The sequence below is a fragment of the Lissotriton helveticus genome, chromosome 7, assembly GCF_964261635.1.
Source record: "Lissotriton helveticus chromosome 7, aLisHel1.1, whole genome shotgun sequence".
Classification (NCBI taxonomy): Eukaryota; Metazoa; Chordata; class Amphibia; order Caudata; family Salamandridae; genus Lissotriton; species Lissotriton helveticus.
In genome coordinates, this window is record NC_136068.1 from 842,028,511 (window position 1) to 842,056,124 (window position 27,614).

At 48.9% G+C, this 27,614-nt stretch overlaps 1 protein-coding gene across 1 annotated transcript in view; it reads left to right on the forward strand.

Annotated features, from left to right (window-relative positions):
* Positions 1–27,614, forward strand: part of CTNNA1 (catenin alpha 1) — a 420,641-nt gene that overhangs the window by 193,274 nt on the left and 199,753 nt on the right. The window contains exons 11-12 of the mRNA XM_078653347.1: positions 16,171–16,327; positions 18,103–18,303. Coding sequence (XP_078509473.1) covers positions 16,171–16,327; positions 18,103–18,303 — 358 coding nt within the window. The remainder of the gene's footprint in view (positions 1–16,170; positions 16,328–18,102; positions 18,304–27,614) is intronic.

The following is a 27,614-nucleotide window of genomic DNA, read 5'->3' on the forward strand; positions in this document are numbered from 1 at the left end:
GTGGCTCCTCCCCTGGACTACAGTGCGCATGGGCATCGACTCCATCCCCAGATTGTTTTTTTCCGCCATTGGGTTCGGATGTGGTTTTGACGTCTCCGTGTCGGAACCGATAAACTTTCATCTTAAGGCCAAAAGGCCTTCGCTACCTGCGTCGGTATTGTTTGCGTACGGTCTCGAGTGTCGTCCGCCTCTCTCGGCCGGAAATCTACGGAGTCAAGTAACTCCTCGGACATCGAGGCCCTCTCGTCGCAGCAAGACCCGACGAACTTAACATGGAGCGGAGCCCGTTCAAGTTCTGCCCCGTCTGTGGATCCAAATATCCACACATCGATGTGCATCCGGTCTGCAATAAATGCCTGTCGCCGGATCACAACGAAGAAAACTGCATGGCCTGCTCCAAGTTCAGGTCCAAGAAGACGCTCAAGCTTCGGCGCGCGGTGCGCCTTGAGGCCCAGCGAGCGACACCGACCCCCGACAACATATTCGACCCGAGGAGGAAGGCGATAGCCATCATCTCCAGATTTCGCCACTGTCGACGGAGGTCCAGGCCGATCCGGAGGACTACATCGAAGGACAGGCCCCGGATCTTTAATACGTCGAGGAGGTAGGGGACGACGAAGAAGTTTATGGGGCCGTGGAAGATAGCTCAGAGGAAGAGCTATGCCCCGAGGTCTACGTTATTGAGGCTCAGGTCACGGGATCGCCACTCGGCCTTACCCACGACCCTGCACCGCTATCCCCGGCCCCGCCTTCTGGCCCGGCCTCGGACACTCAAGCGGAGCCGCCATTGCCCGTATCGAAACCGAAACCTTCGGATCCTACGGCGCACAAGATGGCCGACGTCCAGTCGAAAACGAAACCGAAACCTACGGACTCGACAAAACCTAACATGGCCGACGTCCTACAAAAACTATCAAAGCCTGCTCCTTCATAGACTCCGTCGCCCTCCGGCCCACAAAAGTCGAAGAAGGCTGTTGAGTCGACAGCACCGCAGAAGGTGCACAAGGAACCCTCCTCCAAGACGGCCGTCCATCAGGCGTCGACCACGGTTGCTCCGGCGCGGACACCTAAACCTCTTGAGACGCCTTCGGACGCTGCTACAGCACCGTCCAGTAAACGCACGGCCGACCCAAAGTCGACTAAAAGCCACGACCCAAAGGCCGCCGGCTCAACGCATCGCCACAAGGATGCGGGATCTGCTGCATCGGCGCCAAAGCCTTCAACGGAGCCCCGACACATTGCAGCCGAAGATTCGTCGACGCAAATACCGTCAACGCCAAGTAACTCCGACGGCACCGAAGATCGGCCGTCGGTTACAAAACCCTCTTCCTCCTTCACAAAGCAGGTTACTGACTCCCTTAAACATATAAGGGAAAAGACTTTGTCGTCCACGGCTTCCACGCCATCGGCTCCGAAATCGGTGGACACACCTCAGAAGTCCTCAAGCAAGCTTATTTACACTCTGCCACCGAAGGTGGCCCCAAAGGCTTTTGCAACCACGTCGGTGCCAAAACCGTCGGATCCGTCCACGCCAAAGAGCCTCTCGGATCCATATCACGCCTCAGAGGAGCAATCTGAGCATTGCATCGATGCCCACACAGGGAAATTGACCCTTTATAAGAGGAAAATCACTTCCCAACCACTGGAATCATATGTTATTCCACTAAAGAAGAGGCCAGCACAGGACATTCCTTCACTTGTGGAGCCTATTCTGCCACCACCAAGAAGGAGTACATCACCTTCCCCCAACCAATCAGGAGGGGATGATGATGACCAACAGGACCAATACAATTTCCCAGTTGGCAATGACCCTGATGTTCAGCAGGACTCGTATGGCGACACTGGGGACCAAAGTGGACATCAGGTGGTAAAAGATCCACAAGGCTTTGGAACACGTACATCTCCAACAGAGGATTCTGCTGCATTTAATGCTTTACTCGAACGGGCAGCAGCAAATCATGATGTGGACATGCATGCTGACCCGGTAGATGAAGACTTTTTATTTGACACTTTCTCCGTCTCAGAGAGAACAGTTAAAATACTTCCTATGCTTAAAGGTGTCCTCAAACATGCCCCAGAGATCTTTAAGGAACCTACCAGGGCGAGGGTGGTGAACCCACGTATCGAGAAAAAATACAGGCCAGCACCTGGAGATCCTGCATATATTCGAGGACAGTTGCCTCTAGACTCGTTGGTGGTCGCCAATGCCCGCAAGAGGGCAAACTCCCAAACGACGGGTGAAGCTCCTCCCCCAGACAAGGAGTCGAAAGTGCTTGAGGCATCGGGCAAGAGGGTGGCGGCGCAGGCTGCCAATGTATGGCGTATTGCAAACACACAGGCACTATTGGCACGCTACGATAGGGCGCATTACGACACCCTAGAACAGCTCCTTCAACACCTACCTGATGAGTTTAAGAAAGCAGCCGAAATGCTCATACAAGAGGGAAAGCTTATCTCCAACGCTGCAATAAAGTGTGCACTTGATGTGGCAGATACAGCGGCTAGGGGGATTAACACTAGCGTCATGTTGAGGCGACAAGCTTGGCTTCGCATATCTGGATTTAAGCCTGACATCCAAACTACAATCCTCAACCAGCCCGTCCATCCTGACACTGTTTGGTCCAGATGTAGACACCACCCTTGAAAAAATTAAAAAGGACAACGAGACTGCTAAGTCCATGGGGGCGCTTCAGTCACAACAATTCAGGGGAAACACTTTTCGTTGCTCAGGAGCACGTGGTGTTACCAGAGGACAATTGGGTCAACAAACACAATACGCGAAAGGTGGTGCACAATCCTCGTACCCAAAGCAGGGTAGAGGGGGTTACAGAGGTAACAGTGCCAAAGGCAGAGGTAACAACAACTCCCGTTCCTCTGCCGCCAACAAACAGTGACTCTCTGTCACTGCCCCCCGACCATCCAACACCGGTCGGGGGGAGACTCCAGCAGTTCCTGCCAGTCTGGACGTCCATCACCACAGACAGGTGGGTGAGAAAACTTATCCAGTACGGTTACTGTTTGGAGTTAACCTCCACCCCTCCCAACATTCCCCCAAGACACCGTCCTATGTCGGCAGAGCACTTGCACTTATTGCAGCAGGAAGTACTGGTGATGCTGCAAAAAGGCGCAATCGAGCTCGTGCCAGTGGAAGAGGAAGGCACAGGGGTCTATTCCCTGTACTTCCTCATCCCAAAGAAGGACGGATCCCTCAGACCTATTCTGGATCTACGCCCCCTCAACATGTACATACTGTCAGAACACTTTCACATGCTGACTCTGCAACAAATCCTTCCCCTGCTCAATCAAGGGGACTTCCTAGCAACCTTGGACCTCAAGGATGCTTATTTCCACATCCCACTCCACCCATCCCACAGAAAATACCTCAGGTTTACCATTCTAAACAGGCACTATCCGTTCAAAGTCCTACCCTTCGGGGTGACTACTGCCCCCAGAGTGTTTACAAAGTGTCTGGCGACAGTGGCGGCGCACCTCAGGAGACAGAACATACATGTCTACCCGTACCTAGACGACTGGCTTGTTCAAGCAAAGTCGGAACAACAGTGCGCCGCGGACATGTCCCACACTATTCAACTCCTTCACAGCCTGGGGTTCTCGCTAAATTACCCGAAGTCGCACCTTCAACCAGCCCATGTGCGGCAGTATCTGGGCGCAACAATAAACACCCTGACTGCTATGGCTCAGCCCAACCCAGTCAGAATCGACAGCATTCAGTCGCTGTGCCAGAAGTTCAAACCGCAACACTCCCTGCCAGCGAGAGTGTTCATGCAGTTGATAGGCATGATGGCCTCCTGCATCTTCATAGTCCCGCACGCGAGGTTGCACATGCGCCCGCTCCAAGAATGCTTGGCAAATCAGTGGACACAGGCTCGGGGACAGCTAACAGACCTAGTGTTGGTGACCGGTCGGGCATACAACTCTCTGCATTGGTGGAATCCACACAACCTTTGCAAGGGCCGACCGTTCCAAGAGCCAGTGCCACAGATAATCCTAACAACGGACGCATCTCTCCAAGGGTGGGGCGCCCATGTGCTCCACTACACTGTGCAGGGACTGTGGTCCACCCAGCAGCAGACGTTGCACATCAACTACCTGGAATTGATGGCAATCTTCATGGCGCTGAAATCCTTCAAAGTACATTTGTGCAACAAAGTCGTGTTGATCCGGACGGACAACATGACCGCAATGTACTACATCCAAAAACAGGGAGGTACGCACTCTCCACAACTGTCTCATCTGGCTCAGAGCATGTGGAAGTGGGCCATTCAGAGGAACATCTTCCTCATGGCGGAACACCTCCCGGGCAAGGACAATCAGATGGCGGATCTGCTAAGCAGATACAGCCGCCAAATGCATGAGTGGGAGATACATCCATCAGTACTCCACCCGTACTTCCAGCAGTGGGGTCATCCAGAGATAGACCTGTTTGCCACAAGGGAAAACGCAAAATGCCAAAGCTTTGCCGCCAGGTTCCCTCACCCGGAATCGCAAGGGAATGCGATATGGATGAACTGGTCAGGCAAATTTGCGTACGCTTTTCCCCCAGCGCCTCTCATTCCGCTGGTGGCAAGAAAGCTAAAGCAACACTCGATGACTCTCATCCTGGTTGCTCCAACATGGGCTCGCCAACCATGGTACACCACGTTTCTAGAACTTTCCGTGGTACCGCATCAAAGGCTGCATCTCACATCCCGGCTCTTGACGCAGAACCATGGCGACATTCAGCATCCAGATCCGCGACACCTCAATCTGGCGATCTGGCTCCTGAAGTCTTAGAATTTGGCTACCTCAACCTGCCTCCGGAATGCATGGACATCATCCGGGAGGCACGTAAGCCCACTACCCGAGCTTGCTATGCAGCTAAATGGAAGCGGTTTGTCATGTACTGTACAGACAACAATATCAACCCGCTAGATGCATCCATTCCTAACATCATCTGCTATTTGTTACATCTTTACAATTGCAATCTAGCGTACGCTTCCATTCGGATACATTTATCCGCCATAGCGGCTTATCTCCAGAATAGGCAACACCTCTCTGTTTTCAGGGTGCCTGCCATTAAAGCCTTCCTGGAAGGACTGACGCGAGTCATTCCTCCCAGAACGCCACCAGCTTCAGTATGGAACCTCAATGTGGTCCTCACTAGGCTGATGGGCCCACCTTTTGAGCCACTGCACTCCTGCGAAATCCAGTTTCTCACATGGAAAGTGGCTATTCTCATTGCTATCACATCGCTCAGACGTGTAAGCGAGCTGCAGGCGCTCACAATCCAAGAGCCATTCATACAAATACATTCCAACAGGGTAGTGCTCCGCACTAACCCCAAATTCCTTCCTAAAGTGGTGTCACAGTTTCATATCAACCAAACTATTGACCTGCCTGCATTCTTCCAAAACCCACAAACGGTAGCAGAAAGAATGCTTCATACATTAGACGTTAGGAGGGCGCTAATGTACTACATTGACAGAACGCAACCCTTTAGAAAAACACAACAACTTTTTGTTGCCTTCTCAGCACAGCACAAGGGCAACCCCATTTCCAAAGCAGGAATAGCCAGATGGATTGTTAAGTGCATTCAAATCTGTTATCAAAAGGCTAAACGTACTTTAACAATACCCCCAAGGGCGCACTCCACACGCAAATTGGGGGCCTCCATGGCTTTCCTGGGGAACATTCCCTTAGAAGACATTTGTAGAGCAGCCACATGGTCTACACCACACACATTTACCAAACATTACTGTGTAGATGTGCATTCAAAACAGCAAGCAGCTGTAGGACAGGCTGTTCTCAAGACACTTTTTCAAGCTTCTGCAGCTGGCACGGGCAACCGCCGTTAATGGAGGGACTGCTATGTATTCTATGCATAAGATATGAATTTAGCAGCCCACATGCCTCGAACTGAATATGCTACTTACCAGTATGCATCTGTTCTTGGCATGTAGGGCTGCTAACCTTCATATCGCCCGCCCTCCTCCCCGGTGCCCGTAGCGGCTGCAGATACTCTCTCTATATTCATCATTAGCATGGACATCCTTTACACTGTCTCACTCCATCTATGCCACAATGGCTAAAAACAATCTGGGGATGGAGTCTATGCCCATGCGCACTGTAGTCCAGGGGAGGAGCCACCTATCTCGTGATACCTCGAAGACTCTTCCAGGACAACAATGTGCAATCATCCGGACCCAACACTAGGCGGCGATCTATGCATAAGATATGAATGTTAGCAGCCCTACATGCCAAGAACAGATGCATACTGGTAAGTAGCATATTCATTGCCCACCTCTGCCAACAACACCCCTCCGGTGGGGGAGGCTAGGTGAAGCACCTCTCAGTCCATGCCATCTTGAAGATGGGGGACTCAGCCAACCAGGGACAGGCTGATACCCCCCTCCCACTGGAGGGTGGCATAATAGGGGGTGTACCCACCCCACTGAAGGGACCCATTGGTCCCTGCCTTTTACCTACCTGTAACACCCTAAATCTAGTATTTAGGGGCAACCCTGAACCTTGCTTCCTCAGACAGGAACCCGCAACAAGAAAAGGACCGAACAGCCGTGCCGAAGCTAGCAAGAGGAAGACGCCCACTGACTTGGCCCCAGCCCTATCGGCCTGCTTCCACTTCGAACCTGCTCCTGTGAAATCTTGGTGTGTCATGCAGCCAGCAACCTCCAACCCCGGAAGACCGGCCTGCCTTTAAGCACAAAAACTTTGTCGCCTGTGAACACTGGATTTCTGCACCTGAGACTTCCGGACAACGTGAATCCGCCCCACTCTGCACCCGCCGTCCACGGTCCGAGCGCGAGTGAGCAAACACCACAAGGAGGTAACCCTGGCGATCCTGATCTGAGATTCGGCGACCCCTGACCTGATTCAAGCCTCCAGCTGACGCCTGCAGCCTAAATCCAGAAGCCCCCCTAACCGCGAACAGGAACTGGTAAGAAGAACCGACCCCAAAAGGCACCCCTGCACCCGACGCCCCACGGCCTTGTGTGCCCCAACTGACGGTTCCTAAAACAACCCCTAACTTCCCAACTTCACCTCTCGAAGTGGTGGTCGCACCCAGAAGACCTTCGTCCCCGAGCCTGCAGTGCCTTTGCAAACCAGAGGTTCCCCATTGAAACCAATATGGTGCCCGTCGAAAAAGCACCCTGCCCCGGCCGCCCTAGTGCTGCTAAGGGTGCACCTTAGGTGCTGATTTCCCATTTGCCCTGAGTGAAATTCCTGGAGCTTTGCTCCCACAAACCAGTGGCCTGCTTGCCAGCAGCCGTCAACCGGAGGCCCCCTATCCCCCATTGGATAACATTGGGCCTCGACACCCGGTTTCTCTAGTGCCGCTGAGGGTGTAACGAGAGTGCATCCTTGCCCCTGGGGGAACCCTTGTTCTAACCCCAGAAGCTCAACTCCAAAGACCGATTACTTACCTGGCAACCATTAACTTCATTTCTCCCCATAGGAACCTATTGGCTGTTTTTTTTTTAAACCTATTTTTGATTTACATTTTTCTTCGCAGTTTACAGGCTTCCAAGATAGCATATCTGTGTTTCGTACAACTTACACCATTATCTATAACATACTATTGCAGTGCTCTTTGTACTTATTACAAAGATCTATTGTTATGTAGTTCCAACCATGGCATCTTCCAGCTGCCCCAGGACCTAACCCCGTCCTAGTCGGGGGAAGAGTATTAATATGCCGTGACAGCCTGTTCTATCATAACATAACTTTGCGGACCTTTATATTGCCGATTTGACAGAACATATCATACTGGGGGGGAAGAAAAAAACAACGTAACTGTGTTACCCACCCCCACCCTCTAAACCTGCATATATACATATAAAGCCTCTCCAGGTTCGGCCTCCAGCACTGGTTTGATCATTGTTCGTACATCTGTCCCGCTTCCGCAGACACCCAGGCCCATATCACGGAACCTATTGATCATTTTTCTCAGAATTTGTTTTTTAAGTGTGGAGTAGATAGAAAGATTTCCTAGCTAACGTAACGGAAAGTTTCAGTTCTATTAAGGACTCGGAAGCGAGGATTATGCCTTCTTTCTTCAATTTATTCCATTAGCAGCAAGAAGGTAAACAGAATACGTTTCCCATGAACCATAGGGAAAAAGTAGGCAAGAACAACAACCAATCAAAACAGAGTCCATGTCCAATCGGGGGCAGCCAGCCCAATCTAGTCCTCTGTCAGTAACCATTCCTCCTCTTTCTGAGTGCGACGACAGCTGTCCCACACTCTTACGCTTTGCACCGGACAGTAATGCAGAACAGCAGGCAAGGTACATCATACCATCAATACATCAAGAACATGAAAAAGAAATACTTACACCAATACGGGGAGGGGTCTCCTCGGGATCAATGGGCGGGATAATCTTCACCTCCAAGTCCTCAATAGAATTGAAACTTTCCGTTACGTTAGCGAGGAAATTTTTCATTCTATGTCAGGACTGGAGGCAAGGATTATGCTTGTTTAAAGCTTGCCCACAACCAGTTGAGCCATATTAAGAACTGGTTTGAAATAGAACCTCTTAAAGGTAGAGTCCGAAGACCAATCTGCCGCATTAAGGATATCCTCCAGGCGGGCACCCAAGCCAAAGGCTTTCGACGCCATTGCCCCCCGGGCGGAATGAGCGCCTAACTGTTGCAAACTGATACCAGCCTCCTGCATTACCCACCGAACCCATCTGGCAATGGTGGGGGATGAAACCGCTTTAAAGGACTTCCGTAGCGATATCAGTAGCTGACGTTCCCCAGGAGGACAGAAGTCTATCGTCCTCTCTTCATAGGCTTTAAGGCAGAGGTCTTCAAACTATCTTGCTCTGAGCCCCCCTAAAACTATTTTTTTAAAGTCAAGGCCCCCCCTTCAAAACTTTACGGCAATGGTTGGGTGAGCGGAAGGGAGAAGGCTGAGTGCAGGGAGCATGGCTTATGAGATCATTTCAGAAGTACTTTGACTATTGCTCATGAACCACACTAAGAGCCTGATTGTGACTCTTGGCGTTGCGGCACCGGGTCTGTCCCACCAAAACAGTGGTCAGGTTGCCCGGCAGATCACAAGTGTAACTCGTACCTGGTGAGCTTTTATTTTGATGTTCCAACGGGGTGCCTTGAGAATGGGCACCGCAATAGGAACGCAAAAAACAGTTACTGCATGGAATGGAATGAAAAGTTCACGCTGTGCAGGAACCAGGATGCATGCATACAGGGGGCACATGTGACCCCCTGCATGCACCCCAGGGTGCAGAGGCACAAGGGGGGCCCTGTAGAGCCCTCTTTGTTACCTCTCCACCAGGGTTTTCATGGAGGAGTAACCGCCATTAAAACCATGGCAGAGTGGAAACTCTTGATATGTTTGGCGGGACTGGGGCGGTCCCGCCAATTATATTGATGCCTCCTAACTGCTGCACCACTGCCAGGTAATGGCAGTTCCCTGGCGGCTGTCGCGGGGCAATGGCAGTCTGACTGCTCTAATCGTAATAGGGCGGTCGGGAGACCACTGCCGCAGTGCCACCAAGAGTCCCGCCAGATGCTTAATTCGCCCCGATATTGCTTATTTTGGGTGATAACTGGTAGTAATGCAGTATAATACTTCCCCTGACCGTGTTACCATGAGAAAAAATGACAAAAAAATGTAGTTTAGCTAACCACAAAATGTGCTGGAATACGCTGCATAATTTACCTTTTCTTGCATAATTGAGTTAACAGAGCTGCCTAATTTGGTCCTCTCTTGCCAAATAATTCCAGTGGCCCTGCTTGATGCGTCATTGTGGCAAAGATTATTTTTCTTAGAGTGAATATAGGGGTGTTTTCAGCTGAGTTCTGGACTTATGGAGATACTTATAAAAAAAAATTGCACTAGGTGCAGTGTAATTACTTTAGTAAAAACTATATTTTGTAGGAACGTGTTTTTATCTCTAACACTGCATCATTTTGCAGCATCCTATGCTAGACTGTGTAATGCAAGGTTAAAATAATAACATATCCACTGTGCTTTCTGTCATAGGCTGAGACCTCGCAGCACTATCAGTACAAAAGTCACTGTTCCTTAAAGTGCCAGCTAGGGTTCAATAATGTGTTGCTCAAGTTTCAGACTCACTGACGTCTGCAGTGACGGTATTTGCTAACTACGAAATACTTAGACTATTTTCTTATTAGCCAACTTCTTGACACTTGGTGACCTCTCTTCAGAGCACTCCGAATCTTTTTATAGTCCCAGTTTAAAGCACTGCGTAAATAAAGACAGCCAGGAAATGCAGCAAATGAACAAGGCCGCAGTTCCAGGCCATCTTCATTTGCATGTAATTGCAGAGGCATTCGCGCCCCCCTTGGAAACCATTCACCGACCCCCAGGGGGGCGCGCCCCACAGTTTGAAGATCTCTGCTTTAAGGCATCTGACCACGCACAACTTAGGAGAGTCGGGAAAAGCCGGGTAAGAAATAACCCTGGAATGGCACTTAGTGCGTCGTTGAAGAGTAAAGGTAACCCCCTCAGGCGAGAAAATCCTTCCCGAAATGTCCAAAGCCCGGACATCCGAGACACGTCTACACGACACCAGACAAAGCAGCATAGCTATCTTCGCAGACCACTCGTTCTGTGACAGGAACCGGTTAGGTTGCCATGAAAGAAAAAGGTTCAGGACCTGATTAACGTCTCAGAGGGTGGAATAACGAGGCTCCGGGGGCAAAGACAATCTTATGCCACCTAGCAGCTTACAGACCAGGGGATTTTCCCCCACCGGAGTGCCATTCACAGGGACGTGACCAGACTAAATCGCTAATCAAAAGGAATTTATAGAGCGGTAAGCCAGGCCATCAGAGGCCAGTTGCGCCAATAAATTCACGGCAACCACGTTGGCAACCAGGCGATCGTAACCCCGTCGCATACACCAATGGGACCATCTGCCCCATGCGGACTGGTATCGCTTAACCGTACTGGCCGCCCAAGCCTTGGAGATGAGGTCCTCAGCCTCTCTCGAAAGGCCCGGGGTTTCCCATCTACCCCGTAAATCCGCCACGCCATGAGAAACAGAGACCCCGCCAATACCAGCGGGTGAGGGTTCCCCTCGGGATTCGTGAGAAGAGCGGGAAACTGGGGGAGTAGGATTGGAAAATCCCAGGAAAGTTCCAGTAGAACTGGAAACCACACTTGCGACCTCCATAGAGGGGAGATCAGGATTAAATCTGCCTCATGTCTGCGGATCTGAGCCGAGGAGCGTGTGATCATTGCGAAGGGAGGAAACGCATATCCCCTTTCCAGGCTCCAATCCTGGAGGAACGCATCCTTGGCCGCCGCCAGGGGATCCGGTCTCCAACTGAAACTGTTAAACCTGGTGGTCTAGACGGGAGGCAAACAGATCCGCCGAGAACAGGCCCCAGTGGTCGTTCAGGGCAGAAAAAATGGCTCGATCCAGCTTCCACAGGCTGGAATCCCGGAAATGACGAGACTGAAAGTCTGCTTCCAAATTCTCCCGGCCCAGGAGGTACTCGGCAGTGACCGAGATCTGGCTGTCCAGGCAATATTGCCAGAAGCTCGCCTCCAGGTCCGATAGGTCCTTGGATCTGGTCCCGCCCAGGTGATTCACATACCGAACCGCCGAGATGTTGTCCATCTTAAGGAGTACGCAAGACTAGACAGTCTCTGGTCCAACACCGTACGGCGAACGAACCTGCTAAAAGCTACAAACAGTTTGTGTAACTTCTGTTCTGCTGGAGACCACAATCCTCATGTGGACAAATCCCCGCAGCGGGTGCCCCAGCCAAGTCTGCTGGCGATTGACTCGATAACTAGATCCTGGGTAGAACCAAAGATCGCTCGCCCGTTCCAGGCTTCCATGTGGTCCAAACGCCACCGAATCTCGGGCCGTCACCTCGGGTGTCCAATTCACCATGTGGGAATTGGGGAACCCCTTCGTGTGAAATACGCCTTCAGGCGCTGCAGGGCCCTGTAGTGAAGAGGGCCCGAAAAGATGGCTTGGATGGAGGCTGACAAGAGACCCGCGCTATCTGACGGAGAGACACTTGGCTCTTGGGCCAGCACGCAGCACAACTCGTGGCAGATCTTGGAGATCTTCTTTGCCGGAAGACTGAGAGGAGGACGTTGAGTCGATGACTAACCCCAAAGAGGTAAGGGACTGGATCGGCTGGAAGATTTCTCTTTGTTGATCACAAACCCAAGATCTAGGAGGAGAGCCACTGCAATCTGAAGCTGCGTTCCCAGGCATTGCGGACAGGAGGTCATCCAGATAAACGATCATCCTGACCCCCTGGCTCTCAGGAAGTCTACCGCCGGCTTGAGGACCTTGGTAAAACACCATGGTGCCGACGAGAGGCCGAACGGAAGGGAGGTGAACTCGTAAACACGGCCTCTCCACAGAAACTAGGAACTTCGGTGCGGAGGAAAGACAGGGATCAGCAGATGAGCGTCCTTGACCATCCAATCGCCGGGATGAAGGACATCCCGCAGGAGATGAATCCCCTCCATTTTGAAATGGCGATACACCAGCCATTCGTGGAAAGCGCTTAAATTTATGACTGGCCGTTTGCTGCAATCCGTCTTGTCCACTAAGAAGATATTGCTTAAAAACCCCTCCGGGTGACGGATAGACCGGGGAAATGGCGCCTTTGCGCAAGAGAGGCAACCTCTTCGTCTACCAGAGCGGCGTCTGAATCTGAAAAATGGAGGATGTGGGGGAGAAAGCTGCCTTGGGGACCCCAAGAACTCTATGTGGAACCCCTGCCCAGTCTGGAGAACCCACGCATCGCGTGTGAGCGACTCCCAAGCCTGAACACAACTTGCCAACCGCCCTCCAAGCATTGACGGGGGAAAAAAGGTGAACACTCACCGGAGTTTGTACTGGTGGAACCTCCACGGTATCCTCTTCCTTTTCCTCTGCGTCCTCTCATAGGATAGAAATTTCCAAACCGGGACTGGTCTTGCTGTTGACCGGGGCCTCTCTGGTTACCCTGCTGGTGACCGCGACTGGCAGAGCGGCCCCTGCCTCTGCCGGCCCTGCGAAAAACACGGGGAAACACCTTGCGAATCGTGGACTGGGCCCTGTCCAGGGACGTGAAGGTGTTCACGAACTTGCCGAGCTCTCGAACAAAAGGCTCGCCAAATAGGCCCACCTGGGCCACGCTCCGGCCTCAGTCTGCTAGGTCGCCTAAATTTGGGTCCACCTAGATAAGGAGTGACCTACGACGCTCAGTAGAGAGCGCGCGATTGGCATTGCTCAAGAAGACAATGACCCGTTGAGCCCAGTTGGACAGAACGTCCATAGAAATAGAGCCTGATTCCTTGGCCTCCTCGGCCATATTCAGGATTTTCGTAGCCGGGCCGAGGACATCCAAGAGCTTGTTCTGGCAAGCTCCTTCGGGTCGAGAATTAATTTCTGCAGGAAGGAATGCATCCTGGGGTCGATCTCAGGAGTGAGAGATACCTTGCCCTCCAAGGAAGGGCGGGGGCACTCCGCCCTCAGGCAATTCCGGGCCTCCTTTTCCAAAGGACGACGGATGTGCTCCGCCACGTAAGCAGCCACTTTGTCTCCCGGAGCCCACTCCGACGAGCGGGGTGAACGATATCGTTCGGGTCCAGCATATCCGAAAGAACCGGAGATGGAGCTGAGGAAGGCTCCGGAATGGAGGCGTTCGGATCGGTGTCGGGGGCGCCTGTGGGGAAAACCGCAGCGGGTTGAGGCAACGGAGGTGGAGGAGCGGGAAGCGCAGCCGACTGACCAGCTCGGCTATCCAAGAAAGCTTGGCGTAAGCGCTCTAAAGCGTCCGCGTCTACTCCCGGAGCCGGGGAAGACACGGGAGCGGAGGGCCCAATGCGCTGTTCCAAGAGCGAAAACGCATCGGCAATCTGACTGGAAAGTCTGCCTTCGAGGGGGGGCATAGCATGGCAGACAGCCTGAGAAAATGGAAGAATCCATAGCATCGTAAAATGTGTCCTCCCAGCGCATCCCTACAAGGGGGGTCCTCCTCCTCAGGGTATTCGTCGTAATACTCCATGACTCAGCGCCAATTGAAGGGAGCCGACGGTGAAACAGGCTCTGCCTCTGTTGAGGACGGTAATTTAAAGTAGCAGGTAGTGCCGACACTCTGCGCGGCACCACACAGGCCTCTGTTGAAGCCCTACGAAATAACGAGCTGGGTGGCAGCTGCAGGTAGGGGCCGCAAAGGTACTGCAATCGGGGAAAGGCTGGAGCCCCAGGGGACACACTTGCTGGCAATTTAATATACAACACCCCCCTGTGTCAGAGGGGCGCTCACCGGTCTGGGCCTGTCCCCTTTTGGAGCCTAGTACAGGACCTCGTGTTTTCTGGGATTCCTCGAGGCATCAGTAGCAGTATTACAGACCCCGCCACCGTTTAACTTTATCCCCTGGTGGCGGTGCGTTCAGACAAGTAACGCTTTGGAAGCGGTAAATGACCCGATTCCCACTGCTACAGACCAACGGCGTTTGCCTCAGACCGGGGCCTCAGCAACAGGATGCGCGCGCAACGTTTGAAACCACAGAAGGGACAAGCGTCGCGCACCAGATGACCTCCACGCCCTCTAGCGGCGGGAGGTCTGCCGAAGCCAAGCCAGCCTCTTCACCGCGTAGGGTTGAGGAAAATCAACCCCGCGGCAGCAAACAAAAATGCGAAAAGCGTCGGAACAAACCCCCGCCCCGTGGGGGGGGGGGAGGGGAGAACAGTCACCCGCGACGCCTACTAAGGAAGCAATCGTGACCTAAAGTAAAATAAACACAGTGCGAACGCTGAACCACCACAAGAACAGCGCGCCACACAGTGCTAGCACAGAGCAACAAGCGCAGCCACAGCGTTACCACCTAGCAAGAAAATAAAAGCAATCAAATGAATAGAAAGCTCCAGACAATATAAGGAACTGAAGAGTACTTATCTTTGCTGCGGAGCAGCGACGAAAGAGGAGGAATAGTTACTGACAGGACTATATTGGGCTGGCTGCCCCTGATTTGACATGGACTCTGTTTTGATTGGTGGTTGTTCTTGCCTACTTTTTCCCTATGGTTCATGGGAAATGTAGTCTTTGTTTACCTTCTTGCTGCTAATGGAATAAAGTGAAGAAAGAAGGCATAATCTTCGCCTCCAGTCCTGACATAGAATTGTATGGGAACCTGAAAAATAGCAATTGTGCAAAACTGATTTCACTTACCTTTTCTCTAGGAAATGTCCTAGTGTGATATCTAGGCATATTACACGGAGTAGAAAAAGTAATCTTAAAAGTAACTTACCTGTAACTTTAATTGCAAAGTCAATACAAAGTATATGTACAGCATTTCACAGTATTTGCATTACCTCTATTTACTGCAAAGTATTTGTCAACGTAACTCTGCCAGGCTTGCTTGGTTCTAGAAAATAAAATAACTAAAAATATTTTTATACAAAAAGAATTGGTGTGAGGTTCAGTCTTTGAGTGTGTGAATTCACTTGCTGACTGTGTACAACAAATGCTTAACACTGTCCTCTGATACTGCCCTACTGCTCGACCACACTACCACAAATAGAGAGTAAGGTTCTATCTAACTTTACCTCTGCCTACCTTTGGGGTTCCACTGGACTCTGTGCACACTATACATTACTTTTGGTATAGTATATACAGAGCCAGCTTCCTACATGAGCCTACTTCACTACATTATGTATACAGGGAAGTAAAATGTTTCCTTTTACCTGTTCAATTTATCAATCCAACTAGTCATTTATCGTAAAGGTTAAACGTTGATTCAGCATTGATTTTATTGTGTTATTTTCTGTTGCACTGTATCTGAGATTGTAACACCTGCAGCCACATAGGGTAACACACAGGCTTAGCCTTGACTGTTCTCCCTCACTGCATTTTCAACTGCACAAACTGAATAACATGGTTATGCCTCGGGAGAGCGATAGTATGGTCTCTGGTACAGAAATAGTAAACTTGTATACCGACAGCAGGATATGCCTGACTACCCTATGTCCCCTAGGAAAAAAAAAGTATTGCATTCCTTAAAATGTTTTACATTTGTGTATATAAAAGCATTTCCATCGTGCAAGCTGAGCATTCTAATGTCTGGCCTTATTTGAGTGATGGAGAGCAACATACAAGAATGTGTAACATACCATCAAGGAAATGTTTCTGCTTGTTTTAGGTTATCAATGCAGCTCTAGCCCTGGCTGCAAAACCTCAGAGTAAAGTCGCTTTGGAGACTATGGACCTTTTCAAGGAGCAGTGGGAAAGACAAGTACGTGTGCTGACTGATGCAGTTGATGACATTACTTCGATTGATGACTTTCTGGCTGTTTCAGGTATGCACTGTCCATATTCATTCCTTTAACCACAGACTTGCAGATGATCTTGGAATGCTACTATGTAACGCAGTTCACTTTCATGAAGTTTTTAGAACTGCACAAAATGTTTTTAATTGTAAGATTTGTTTAACAATAATAGTGTTTAATTTCTTCATTCTCACTATTGATTTAATTTTAAGCTTGCTTTCTCATGGGTTACTTGTATTAATCAGCATGTATCTGGGGTATCCAATCAAGCAGAATGCCTCACTTCGGCAACCATTTGTTACCTTTATTGTGTTTGTACAAACTACATTGTGTGTCTTCTGCCATTAGTATGACCATGTAGTGCCTTCAGTCATCCCTTTTGTGTTTCACATGTTCCTGAGATTTCCTTTTATTACTGAAGCTGGAGTCATCCAGTGATGGTGTTAGTCAGTGTCTATGTTGAGTCAACATCTTGTTAAAGAGTTGTTGGGGGTGTATGTGTGTGTGTGTGTGTGTGTGTGTGTGTGTGTTTTTTCATTAAAATGTAGTTTTATATATATAATCACGCATATAATATATTTTTTTAAATGCCTCTGATGGGCTCTAGAAGTCGCTGTGTCTTCAATTCTTTGGTGACCTGCTTTTTTTCTAGCTTTGTTCCGGCATGAGCTAATTGTAAATATTAGTGACTTTTTTACAGTCATTGGAAGTTCATTGCCACTGCCAAACAATCCAGTCCTGTAGCCACCATGGAATCTGTTAGAAAGTGTAGACGTCTCAGCTCAATACAGTCTGCGACTTCTGGATCCACCATTATTCTCTGCATATGTAGGTTCAGAACATGTCTCTTTAAAGGAGGCTGAGAACCTGTAATTTTACCTTCAAGTGGAAAACAATCTCTCGGGATTACATTAAAGTCTATGAAATTAAACCCCCCCCCCCCTTTCCAATCTCCTGCTCAGTTTCATTTGTATTGCATACTTGCAATTCCTCTCTATAATGGTTCCTGTGCTTTTGGTTTCTCCTAATTTTCCGCAGTCTTTCTCCATCTTCAACCTCTACTTACATCTATTTATCATTCTGTCCTCTTATACTCTCAGTAGTGGCTCTTTATGTTGATGCCTCCTGTCATCTAACTCACACATGCTACATGTGTGCTATCCCCCCTTTGTTACCAGTTATAGTTCCTAGGGCAAGATGTGAGATGGGTGTTGAACACAATTACCTGAGCCTCTAGTCCTGGTGAATTGCATGAAAATCTTAGCAGGAGCTCTGTAGTACTGACTATCTTCGTTCGTAGATTTCAAGAAACCTTGTTAGAGAATTGTAATGCATCCGTATTGTGGCCCAGGAACACCAGTGGTCTGTGACAGTCCACTTAGGATACTAACATAGGAACACAGAAGAGGCCTAACAGAAGGTAAATAAAACCTTTTGGTCAAGATTCTCCTAGAAAAAAGAAAATCTTTCTTCCTTTATATTTTATCATCTTTTGTAGGCGGAGCGGACATCTTGTAATTCCAACTGTGTATTAATTTTGATCATAGATATATTTTTCAGTCTTTTGGCTGTTGTCAGATATAGTTGTTCTGAGTAAGAACTTTGCTGTGTCCTACATTATAACACGGGGTATTGGTAAGCTCAAGGAGGTTTATGTAGACAATGTAGTTCAACCTATGTAAGGTATCTTCATCTGTTGCTAAATGTTTTTTGTAAATTCATACCGCTAGCTTGTATATGAATGTCTGTATTTACTCTGTTACTTGGAAAATATCTAATTCTGCTGGTATGCTTCTTGCTTTTAGAGAATCACATATTGGAAGATGTCAACAAATGTGTCATTGCCCTTCAAGAAAGGGATGTTGATGGGCTTGACCGAACGGCTGGTGCAATTCGTGGACGTGCGGCAAGAGTCATTCATGTTGTCACATGTGAAATGGATAATTATGAACCCGGAATTTACACAGAAAAGGTTATTGAGGCTACAAAATTGTTATCAGACACAGGTAACTATATTTTATTTAACTTGATATATAAGCTTATTTTCATGGTGTTCTCAATGCTGGTACTTCAAAAGTCACAATAAATGCTTATGGGTATCTGTTCTAATGAGGCCAACACATAGTTCGAGTACACCTAGTATTGCTTTTTAAAAAAAAAAATTTTTTATTGCTTTGGTTTAAATATCCCATATACAGAAAAGCAAACACAATGTCTAAATACAGTGTCCACCCCTCCACCCTAACCAACAAATTCACACGATCAGCAGTCAAAGCAATTTGATATTTTTACCAAATCCAACATTTAGGGCAAGCAAAGGTATGAAAGACCATTGTCACACAACAATCCTTTTAGCCCCAATAGAAAAAGTGCATAAAGTGCAGAATTTACAATTCATCAGATAAATATTCATTATAAACAAAGTGACCTGTGCAAGAAACGAGGTGCAAGGGTGCTAAGGTGTATATAAAGCAGTGCAAAACATAACTAAAATAACTTGACCATCCCTCCAATGATTTATCATCTCAAGACAAAAGACAAGAGGCCTAACCTTATTTCTTAGGGTTGCTGAGGAGTTGTCTGATAAAGCCAACGAGACAAGGGTTCCCAAATAACCAAACCTTTCTTTTTGGCTCAAATGCCCTTCTTATTGTAAATAGCTTTTTCAAGAGTGCATGTAGAATATAATTGAGGCAGCCATTGCAGAAATAGAGGATGTTTAGGGTCTATCCAAGCAGATGTATGCACAGCATATAGATTGCCATGGCAATACAAATTTGCACCCCCCCCCTCCCCCCCATTTTACCTATCTGTTTCTTGTATGCCCAGTATAAGCGTTGTGGGAGTAAGTCGGATGTCTTGAGACCGAACAGATCCAATAAAGCTTTGCTTTTTAATAGTTAGAGGCCCAAGTTTCTCAAATGTAGCACACATGTGAACAGGATCCGTACTGTATTCAGAGCAACAAGGGCAATAAGTCCCTCTGCCCTACCCCCACTTTGCTATTTTACTGGGTGTATAGTATAGAAAAAACAGGTTTTGTAAAACTGTGCCTGTAAGTTAGCTGACAATAATTCGCTTTGGGCAAATTGGTGGGCTAGGCAGAAAATCCCATTAGTAATATCCAATGTCTATTGCCATTTAATAAAGATACTAGTTAAGTCATCAGACATTTGGCTATTAAGAGTGTCATGAATAGACCCAATTTGGAAGTGGTAGGCTCAAGCAATTGTTCAATAATTTCGCTTTTCACAAATCCCAAGGCCCCCCCTGCCTTAAATGCTAAAAATGTTTTAATGGCTAGGTATTTAAAAGCATTGTGTTGGTGTAAATCAAATTTCATATTAAGGTCCTCAAATGATAAAATACCCTCAAGTGAGTACAAAGCCCCTAGTTTATTAATACCGGAGTTTAGCCATTTCTGAAAATTAAACCCCCCAAATATGCCTGGCAGATTATCGTTATTTCTTGTAGGGGTATAGTGGTTCAGTCTGCCAATTCCAAATAGCTTACGTACAGCTGTGAAGAATTTGAAAGTTCCCAAAAGGGACTGTAATCTAACCCTCTTAAAATAACCAAATTCTAACTGGCGCTTCAAACCACCCCATGCATCAGACCTGAGCAACAGTTCAAATTGTGATGGGAGTTTAGATGTCGATGCTGGAGGTTGTCCTTGTATAATTACCGGGTATATCTCCAAGACCGTGGCCCAATAATATAATTTTACGTTTGGGAGTGCCCAGCCTCCTCTTTTCCGAGGAAGGGCTAAAAATTTGAACGATCGGATTGGCTGAGAGTAAGCCCATATGAATTGAGAAAAGAGAAAGTCAAATTGCTGTAAGATTGTATTTGAAAATTCAAGAGGGATGGATCTAAAAAAAGTATAGAATTATCGTGAAAAATCATTTTGATGACGTTGCACCTACCCACGATTGACAAATGTAAATTGTTGAGCAGGTTCAATGCCCTCTTTGTCTCCTAAGCAAGCGGATTCAAATTTTCGCTGACAAGTCCGTTTCAGCCACGATATTTACCCCTAAATACCTTGCCTTGGGGACCACTCTATTGTCCGTCCAATTAATTTTGTTATTTTCTATAATCTGGGTTTTTCCTTTAAGCGTATACTCGGAGACCTCTCCAAAGAGTTGGGCCTCTCGTTCTATAGCTGTTATAGCTTTCTCAGGGTCTGTTACGAAAGCTAAATCGTCCGCGTAAGCCATACATTTTGTCTAAAAGTTATGTCTATATATGGCTGGGATTTTCAGATTGCTAATACGTCTTTTTATAAAAGGATTAATGTACATGGCAAACGGCAGCTGGGAACAGGGGCAACCCTCACAGGTCCCGTGTGCGATTGTAAGCTGCTCAGTAAGTTGCCAGTTTATCCAAACTCTGGCCGAAGGCTTTAAGTATAAGGCCTTATCGGAATGTATTGCCCTGGACCCAAAGCCCATACTCTGCATGACGCTCCACAGAAACAGCCATCGGGTCCGCTGTAACCCGTGTTGCACAAAACAGAGTAATGGTTCTCCGGATGTGGTCCCTACGCGAAGGATCTTTGAGTAGATGTTAGCATCTCCATAAATGAGTGTGAATGGGCGATAAGAGCACATTTCCAAAGGGGATTTATCTTTTTTGAGAAAGATAATCTTAGCTGTCGACCATGATGGAGGAGGGGTCGCACCATTAAAAATTTGAACTATAAAAGTGTTAAAAATATCCTTAATCTGGGAGGAAAAAACTTTATAGACTTCAACAGGTATGCAGTCCGTGCCGGATGCCTTGCCATCAGCTAGATCTGACATTGCCCTTGAGATTTCATCCCAGGAAGGTGGATCCTCTAGTTGATCCCGATCCTCAGGGCTGAGACATAACACAACCGAATTAAAAAAATTGTCAATTTGTGCCTGCCTAGCTTCTTGTGAGCGAGTGTCCTATTCAGTATATAAGCCTTGTAAAAATTCTCGAAAGGCTGTTCGAATTATACTCTGATCGCTAGTTATCCCACCCACGGGGCTTGAATAGAAAGTATACTAATGTTTGGTGTATGCTGCCTAGTTCTCAAATCCATCTGATGGGCAATTTGCTCGCTGCACTCGTGGATTTTTTCACGAGCAGCGGCCCATTTTGAGGCATCTTTTTCAGCCAAATTGTGCCTATTTCAGCTCTGATACCTGCAATTTCCAGTTGAAATGGCTCGCTCCCTCACACCCCCCCCCCCCCCCCCCCCCCCCCCCCCATCTGAACGGCACCCATAACTTTTTCCTCTGCTTTTGCCAAATTTTTTGGGAGCTCTAAAATCTGCAATTTTTTCTTGTTTCTTCTTCCTGAGAGAGAACTGTAGTCTCACCTCTAGTACATGCTTTCAAAGTGTCCCAAACAACCATGACTGGTGCAGAACCAACATTCCTTACAAGGAAGTCTTGAATCCAAGTTCTCATATGATTCGGATAACCAACATCAAACAATAATGCCCTCTCAAAGCTCCAGGGGTGGACTTCCCTACCTTCCATAATCCCATTCACAGAAAATACTGCAGATTTGTGGTAGATGGTCAACACTACCAATTCGAAGTCCTCCCATTGGGGGATCACTACAGCACCCGGAGTCTTCACCAAATGCCTCGCAGTAGTTGCAGCCCACTTAAGGAGACAACCTATTCATGTCTTCCCTTATCTGGACGACTGGCTCATAAAAGCCAAATCACACAGCAGCTGTGTGCAACACACAACACAATCCAGCTCCTTCACAGCATAGGATTCACAGTAAACCTCGCCAAATCCCATCTCCAACTGTCCAGCATACAACAATACCGAGGGGCTAGAATAGACACTTCAAAAGCTCAAGCATATCTCAATCCAGTCAGGATAAGCGCCATACAGGCTCCAATCCAAAAATGTCAGCCTCAACACTCGCTACCAGTTCGAGTGTTCATGCAGTTAATCAGGATGATGGCCTCCTTCATTCTCCTCGTCCCTTATGCAAAACTCCCAGTGTTTTCCCCTCAACCAGACTCAGTGGAAGAACGATCTTTTCACACGTTAGACGTTAAAAGAGCAATACTCTACCACATTGAAAGGACAAAATCCTGTAGAAAGACCAAACAACTCTTTCTGGCTTTTTACCCACCTCACAAAGGCAATCCCATCTCAAAGACAGGAATTGCAAGGTGGATTGTTAAATGCATCCAAATATGATATATCAAAGCCAAACGCACACTAGCCATTCCCCATAGAGCTCATTCCACACGCAAACTAGGGGCTTCCATGGTATTCTTAGGGAACATTCCCCTAGAAGACATTTGCAAAGCAGCATCTTGGGCTACACCACACACCTTCACAAAACACTATTGTGTAGATGTGCAGGCAAAACAATCTAGTGTGGGCCAGGGTGTATTAAGAACACTTTTTCAAACCACTGCAACAGATGCAGGTAGCCACCGCTAAGGAGGTAACTGCTATATAGTCTATGCAAAAGTATACAATCTGCAGCTCATATGCCTCGAACAGAAAATGCTACTTACAAGTATGCATCTGTTCTTGGCATGTAGAGCTGCAGATTTGTATACGCCCAACCTCCTCCCCAGATACCTCTATCTGTTCTAATACTATCTTAATTAGATACATATGGACATCTCTTTCTACTACTTACGTCAATGCCCATGCGCACTATCGTCCAAGGGAGGAGTCGCCTACCTCGTGACTACAAAGAATTCTTCCAAGACAAAAACACAGTGCAAACATCCGAGCTCAACACCAGATGGCGATCTATGCAAAAGTATACAAATCTGCAACTCTTCATGCCAAGAACAGATGCATACTGGTAAGTAGCATTTTCCTTTGGTTATTTGGGCGATTTCTAGGTTTAACTTTGTTTTATTGGCATTTGCTTCAAAGGGATTACAAACATTTCCAATGAGGGCAAACATACTATTCATGCATATCAAATCGAAGATAAGCCCCCTCCCGTTGGCCCGAAACTATGAACCACATAACCACCTCAAGCCCCCCCCCCCCCCCCCCCCCCCCCACGGTGCTGCCGCACTGTCGTGCAAGCAGCCAAGCGGTGAGTAATGTTGCCATATTGCTTTTTAAAAAAGTGAAAGAACCCCACCCCAGACCGCAACACCCTCCCCCACCCCGAACTGGTGTGCCTTCCTAGTGAACCGAGATGTGTTATGGTGACTGGGATAGACCTTGATTCTCCGAAAGTTCGTGTGTGGTGGCCAAGCTTGTCGTTCGGAGAAGGCGGAGAAATTTAGGGCATGTAATCTCATTCATTTATGTTGATAATAAAGCAATCAGTGGCTGCCAAGCGTTAGCGAAGCTGGCTATGGTGTTGGAAAGAGAGTCCTGGATACGTTCCATTCCTAGGACATGCCATAGTTTATATAGCTCCCACAGTCGTGTCAGTCGCAGAGGTGAGCCCCAATGTGATAGGATGTTCTGTGTGGCAGCTCCCAAAGCTATCCCCAACAACCTGCCCCGCCTGGACTTGAGTGGGTATGTCATGGGGTTGAGCAGTCCCAAAACTATGTAAGCTGGATCTCCGTATAAAATTGGCGATTGATCTCATCAAGGACCTCTTTCCAGTAGGTCTGAAGCTCTCCACATTCCCATAAAATATGTATCAGGGTGCCAACCTCCCTGCAGCCACGCCAGCACCGCGGACTATGTGCTGGATTCCCCTTATGCAGGTGGGCCAGGGTCAAATGCCAATACATAGCTGTGAGAGTGCCATCTTTCTTGCATCTGTATGCCCCCCACTTTTTTCTGAACTGCTGATGTGCTTTGACTGAGTGTGCCCTGGGCTCCTACCAACCAGGTGCCCAGGGCCTGTGTTCCTTCCCTACAAACTGTGTTGAAACTAAAACCCAATTGGCATCTCTGGCCACCTATCAACCCCTAGTAAATGGTACCCAGGGCATGGTGACCAGAGAAGACCCCTAAGGGATGCAGCACTTATTGTGCCACCCTTAAGTGCCCTGTACACTGACACCCACACACTGTCTTTGCAGGCTGAGTGTCTAAGTACAGAACTAAACAGAGTCGACATGGCACATATCCCTGTGTGCCATGCCCACTGCTCTGGCATACATCAGTCACCCCTCTAGCTGGGTGCTCTGTGCCAGTGGTGTGGGCACAGGTGCATGAGCCCTGTGCCCCTACATTACCCAGGGCCATTCCTGGGCACTGTAAGTGCAGTGCTGCCATTAAGAGTATATGGTGCTGGGAGGTCGTCATTACGAACTCCACGGCACCATGATGGCTTCATTGAAGACTGAAGTTTGGTATCAAACCTCTCAGCACATTAAACCCGCACTGATGCCAGTGTGGGAATTAATGTAAAATGCACCAGAGGGCATCTTAGAGATGCCCCCTGAAACCTAACCTACAATCCACCTCTGGACTGAAAGGCTGCCTAGGCTGCCACACAGCAAACATGTTGCTGGACCCCTGGGTGGAGAACCCCCGCTCTCCTGGGCCTGCAACAATGCACATCCTGGGCGAGGTGCTAGGTCTCCTCCCCCAGGATGGGCAGGGGGAAGCTTCAAAGGCCTGCCGACTCTGTGAGCTTCTCCAGACCATTTGCTGTACCCAGCAACTGGCCCCCACCAGTTCTGACCCCCCACTCTGGCGGGAAGACTGGCGGGAAACCCTACGTCAGGAAGGGGGGGTGCCAGCTTGTGCCAACTCCACCCCTCAGGTGGGAGAGGCGAGGTGATGCACGATCCTGGGCTCTGGCCATCTTGAAGATGGGGAGCTCTGCCCAATCACAGCTAGGTTCCTGCCCCCCTCCCACCGGAGAGGAGCAGACTCGGGGGTGTACCCACCCCAGGACAGGGACCTATTGGTCCCTGCCCTTGCCCTACCTGTAATACCCCTAAATTCAGTATTTAGGGGCTCCCTGAACCTTCCTTCCTCAGATCCCGATAAGAAAAGAAGAAAGAAGATCAAGAAGTGCAGCTGCTAACAGGACGACACCAACGGACTTGGCCTCAGCCCTACCGGCCTGTCCACCCTGGAACCTGCTCCTGCTAAATCCCGGCGACTCCTGCGGACAGCAACCTTGGACAACCTGTAGGACCTGCCTGCCTTGACCCTCTAACAGACTGGGACTCCCATGAGCAGAGGCTCTGCTCCAACAGCAATACCCTTGGTGCCAGCCAGGAACCGCGAATCCAGCCCACTCTGCACCCGCCAAGCCCGGCCTGTGCCTGAGTGATCCAAGACCACGAGGACGTCTCCCCGATGACTGGGACCCAAAGTCCAGTGGTGGTCACACCTGAATAATCTCCTCCCAGAGTCTGCAGCCTTTGTTCCCTTCTGACCTTTCCCATTTAATAACATTGAGCGCTCAAAGGCTCAAAAGCACCCTGCCGCCTGAGTGCCGCTGGAAGTGCAACTACTACCCTACTCTACTTTCCCACTTGCCCTGATTAAGTGACCAGGAGCTCAGCTCCCTCAGCCGCGTGGCCTGCTTGCTTGCAGCCACCAACCGAAGGCCCCCTACCCTCAATTGGATTACATTGGGCCTACTCTCTCTGCACCCGGCTGCCCGTGTGCAGCTGAGGGTGTACCTACTGTACCTTTCCGACCCTGGGAGACCCCGGAGTCTATGCCCAGAACCTTAACTTCACCAGTCGAGTACTCACCTGGAAACCGATAACTCAGTGTTCGAGTCATATGAGCTGCAGATTGCACACTGTGCATAGATCGCCACCTAGTGTTGGGCCCGGATGTTTGCTGTTTGTTTTTGTCCTGAAAAGTTCTCTGTACCACAGTGCGCATGGGCCTCGTCTTCATCCCCAGATTGTTTTTTTCCGCCATCGGGCTCGGATGTGTTTCCTGCGCTCCGGTTAGAAACCAAATTTCCTTCGGCGCGCAATCCTCACCCAGTTAGACGGTATTGTTTCGATCGCGCTCCACATCGATGTGATTCTTCACCTTCGAAGTCTTCGATTCCGGTCGTCGACGAAGGCCCTTCGTGCCTACCTAGGCCTTACGTCTGGCTCATGGAAAGTACGCCATTCAAGAAGTGTCCTCGATGTGGGTTGAAGTTTCCCCACGGCGACCTACATGAGGTGTGCAACCTTTGCCTCTCACCGGAGCACGAGGCCGAAGACTGTTCCGCTTGTGCCTCCTTCCGCTCCAAGAAGCCAATCTGGGACCGACTAGCTCGAAGAACAATGGCTTGCTCGTCAGCTTCGATCCCAGACGACCTCTTCGAAGAGGGCATCGACGTGCCAGAACACCAGCATGCCGAAGAGAGTACCAGCCCCTCAGACGTCTAGAAAGTCACTCCAGCTCAACGGGTCGTAAGTAAGATCATCGACCCCAACCCTTCCTCGACACCCTCTAGAAAGGCTTCGGGCACACCCTCCCCTTCAGGCCCGGGTGCACACCAAGAGACTGCTTCCAACGCCCTGCCTTCGGGCCCGGCAAAGAAGACCATTAAGCCTTCAGGCAGCTCAGGCTCGAGCCAGCCTATCCACGGTGCCGATCCTACACTGAAGAAAAAGCCATCTTCGTCAAATACACGGCACCGAAGACTGGCAGCGGCTCATCGATGCCGGAACCGCATTCGGAGCCAACTAAAAAACAGCCTAAAGCTCCAGATTCACACGCTTCGGAACCGAAAAAACACCCGGAACCGAAGAAACAGGTTCCGGTAAAGGACACTTCAAAAGGGCACACCTCTAAACCGAAATCAGCTATTGACTTGGTGCTGAAAAAACCTACAGAGCAGACAAACTAGACACCGAAGGATCTGCCCTGTTCAGAGGAACTTTTCACACCTGATCCTAACCAAAAAACTCTTGTCAAGGATCCTAAGACTGGTCAATTGACTCTCAGTTCCAAAAAGAGACCACTTGATGCACCAGCACCTCCTCCAAAGAGACATTGCAACCTCTCCATTAAGGGTGCCTTCTCCTCCACCTCCCCTATACTCTTTCCTCCCCCTCCCTCCCACACATACTCCAACTCACCATTCACCTACACCATCCCCCTAATCCACAAGATGATACAGACTCTGATGACACAGATGGAGGTGCACATGACCCAGCAGGGCCAAATAATCCCCCTCAGTCACCTAATCCATGGGATGATTACAACACCACTGATGTGCCTTATGTCCCACAAGACGACATACACCCTTCTATAGTGTCCTCTGGTGGGGATGTTCTAGGTTTTAACCTACTAGTCCAAAGAGCTGCCCAATATCATGGGGTGGACTTACACACAGATGCGGTGCAGGAAGATGTCCTAATAGACACTTTTGATAACACACAAAGGTCTACTGCCATTTTACCAAT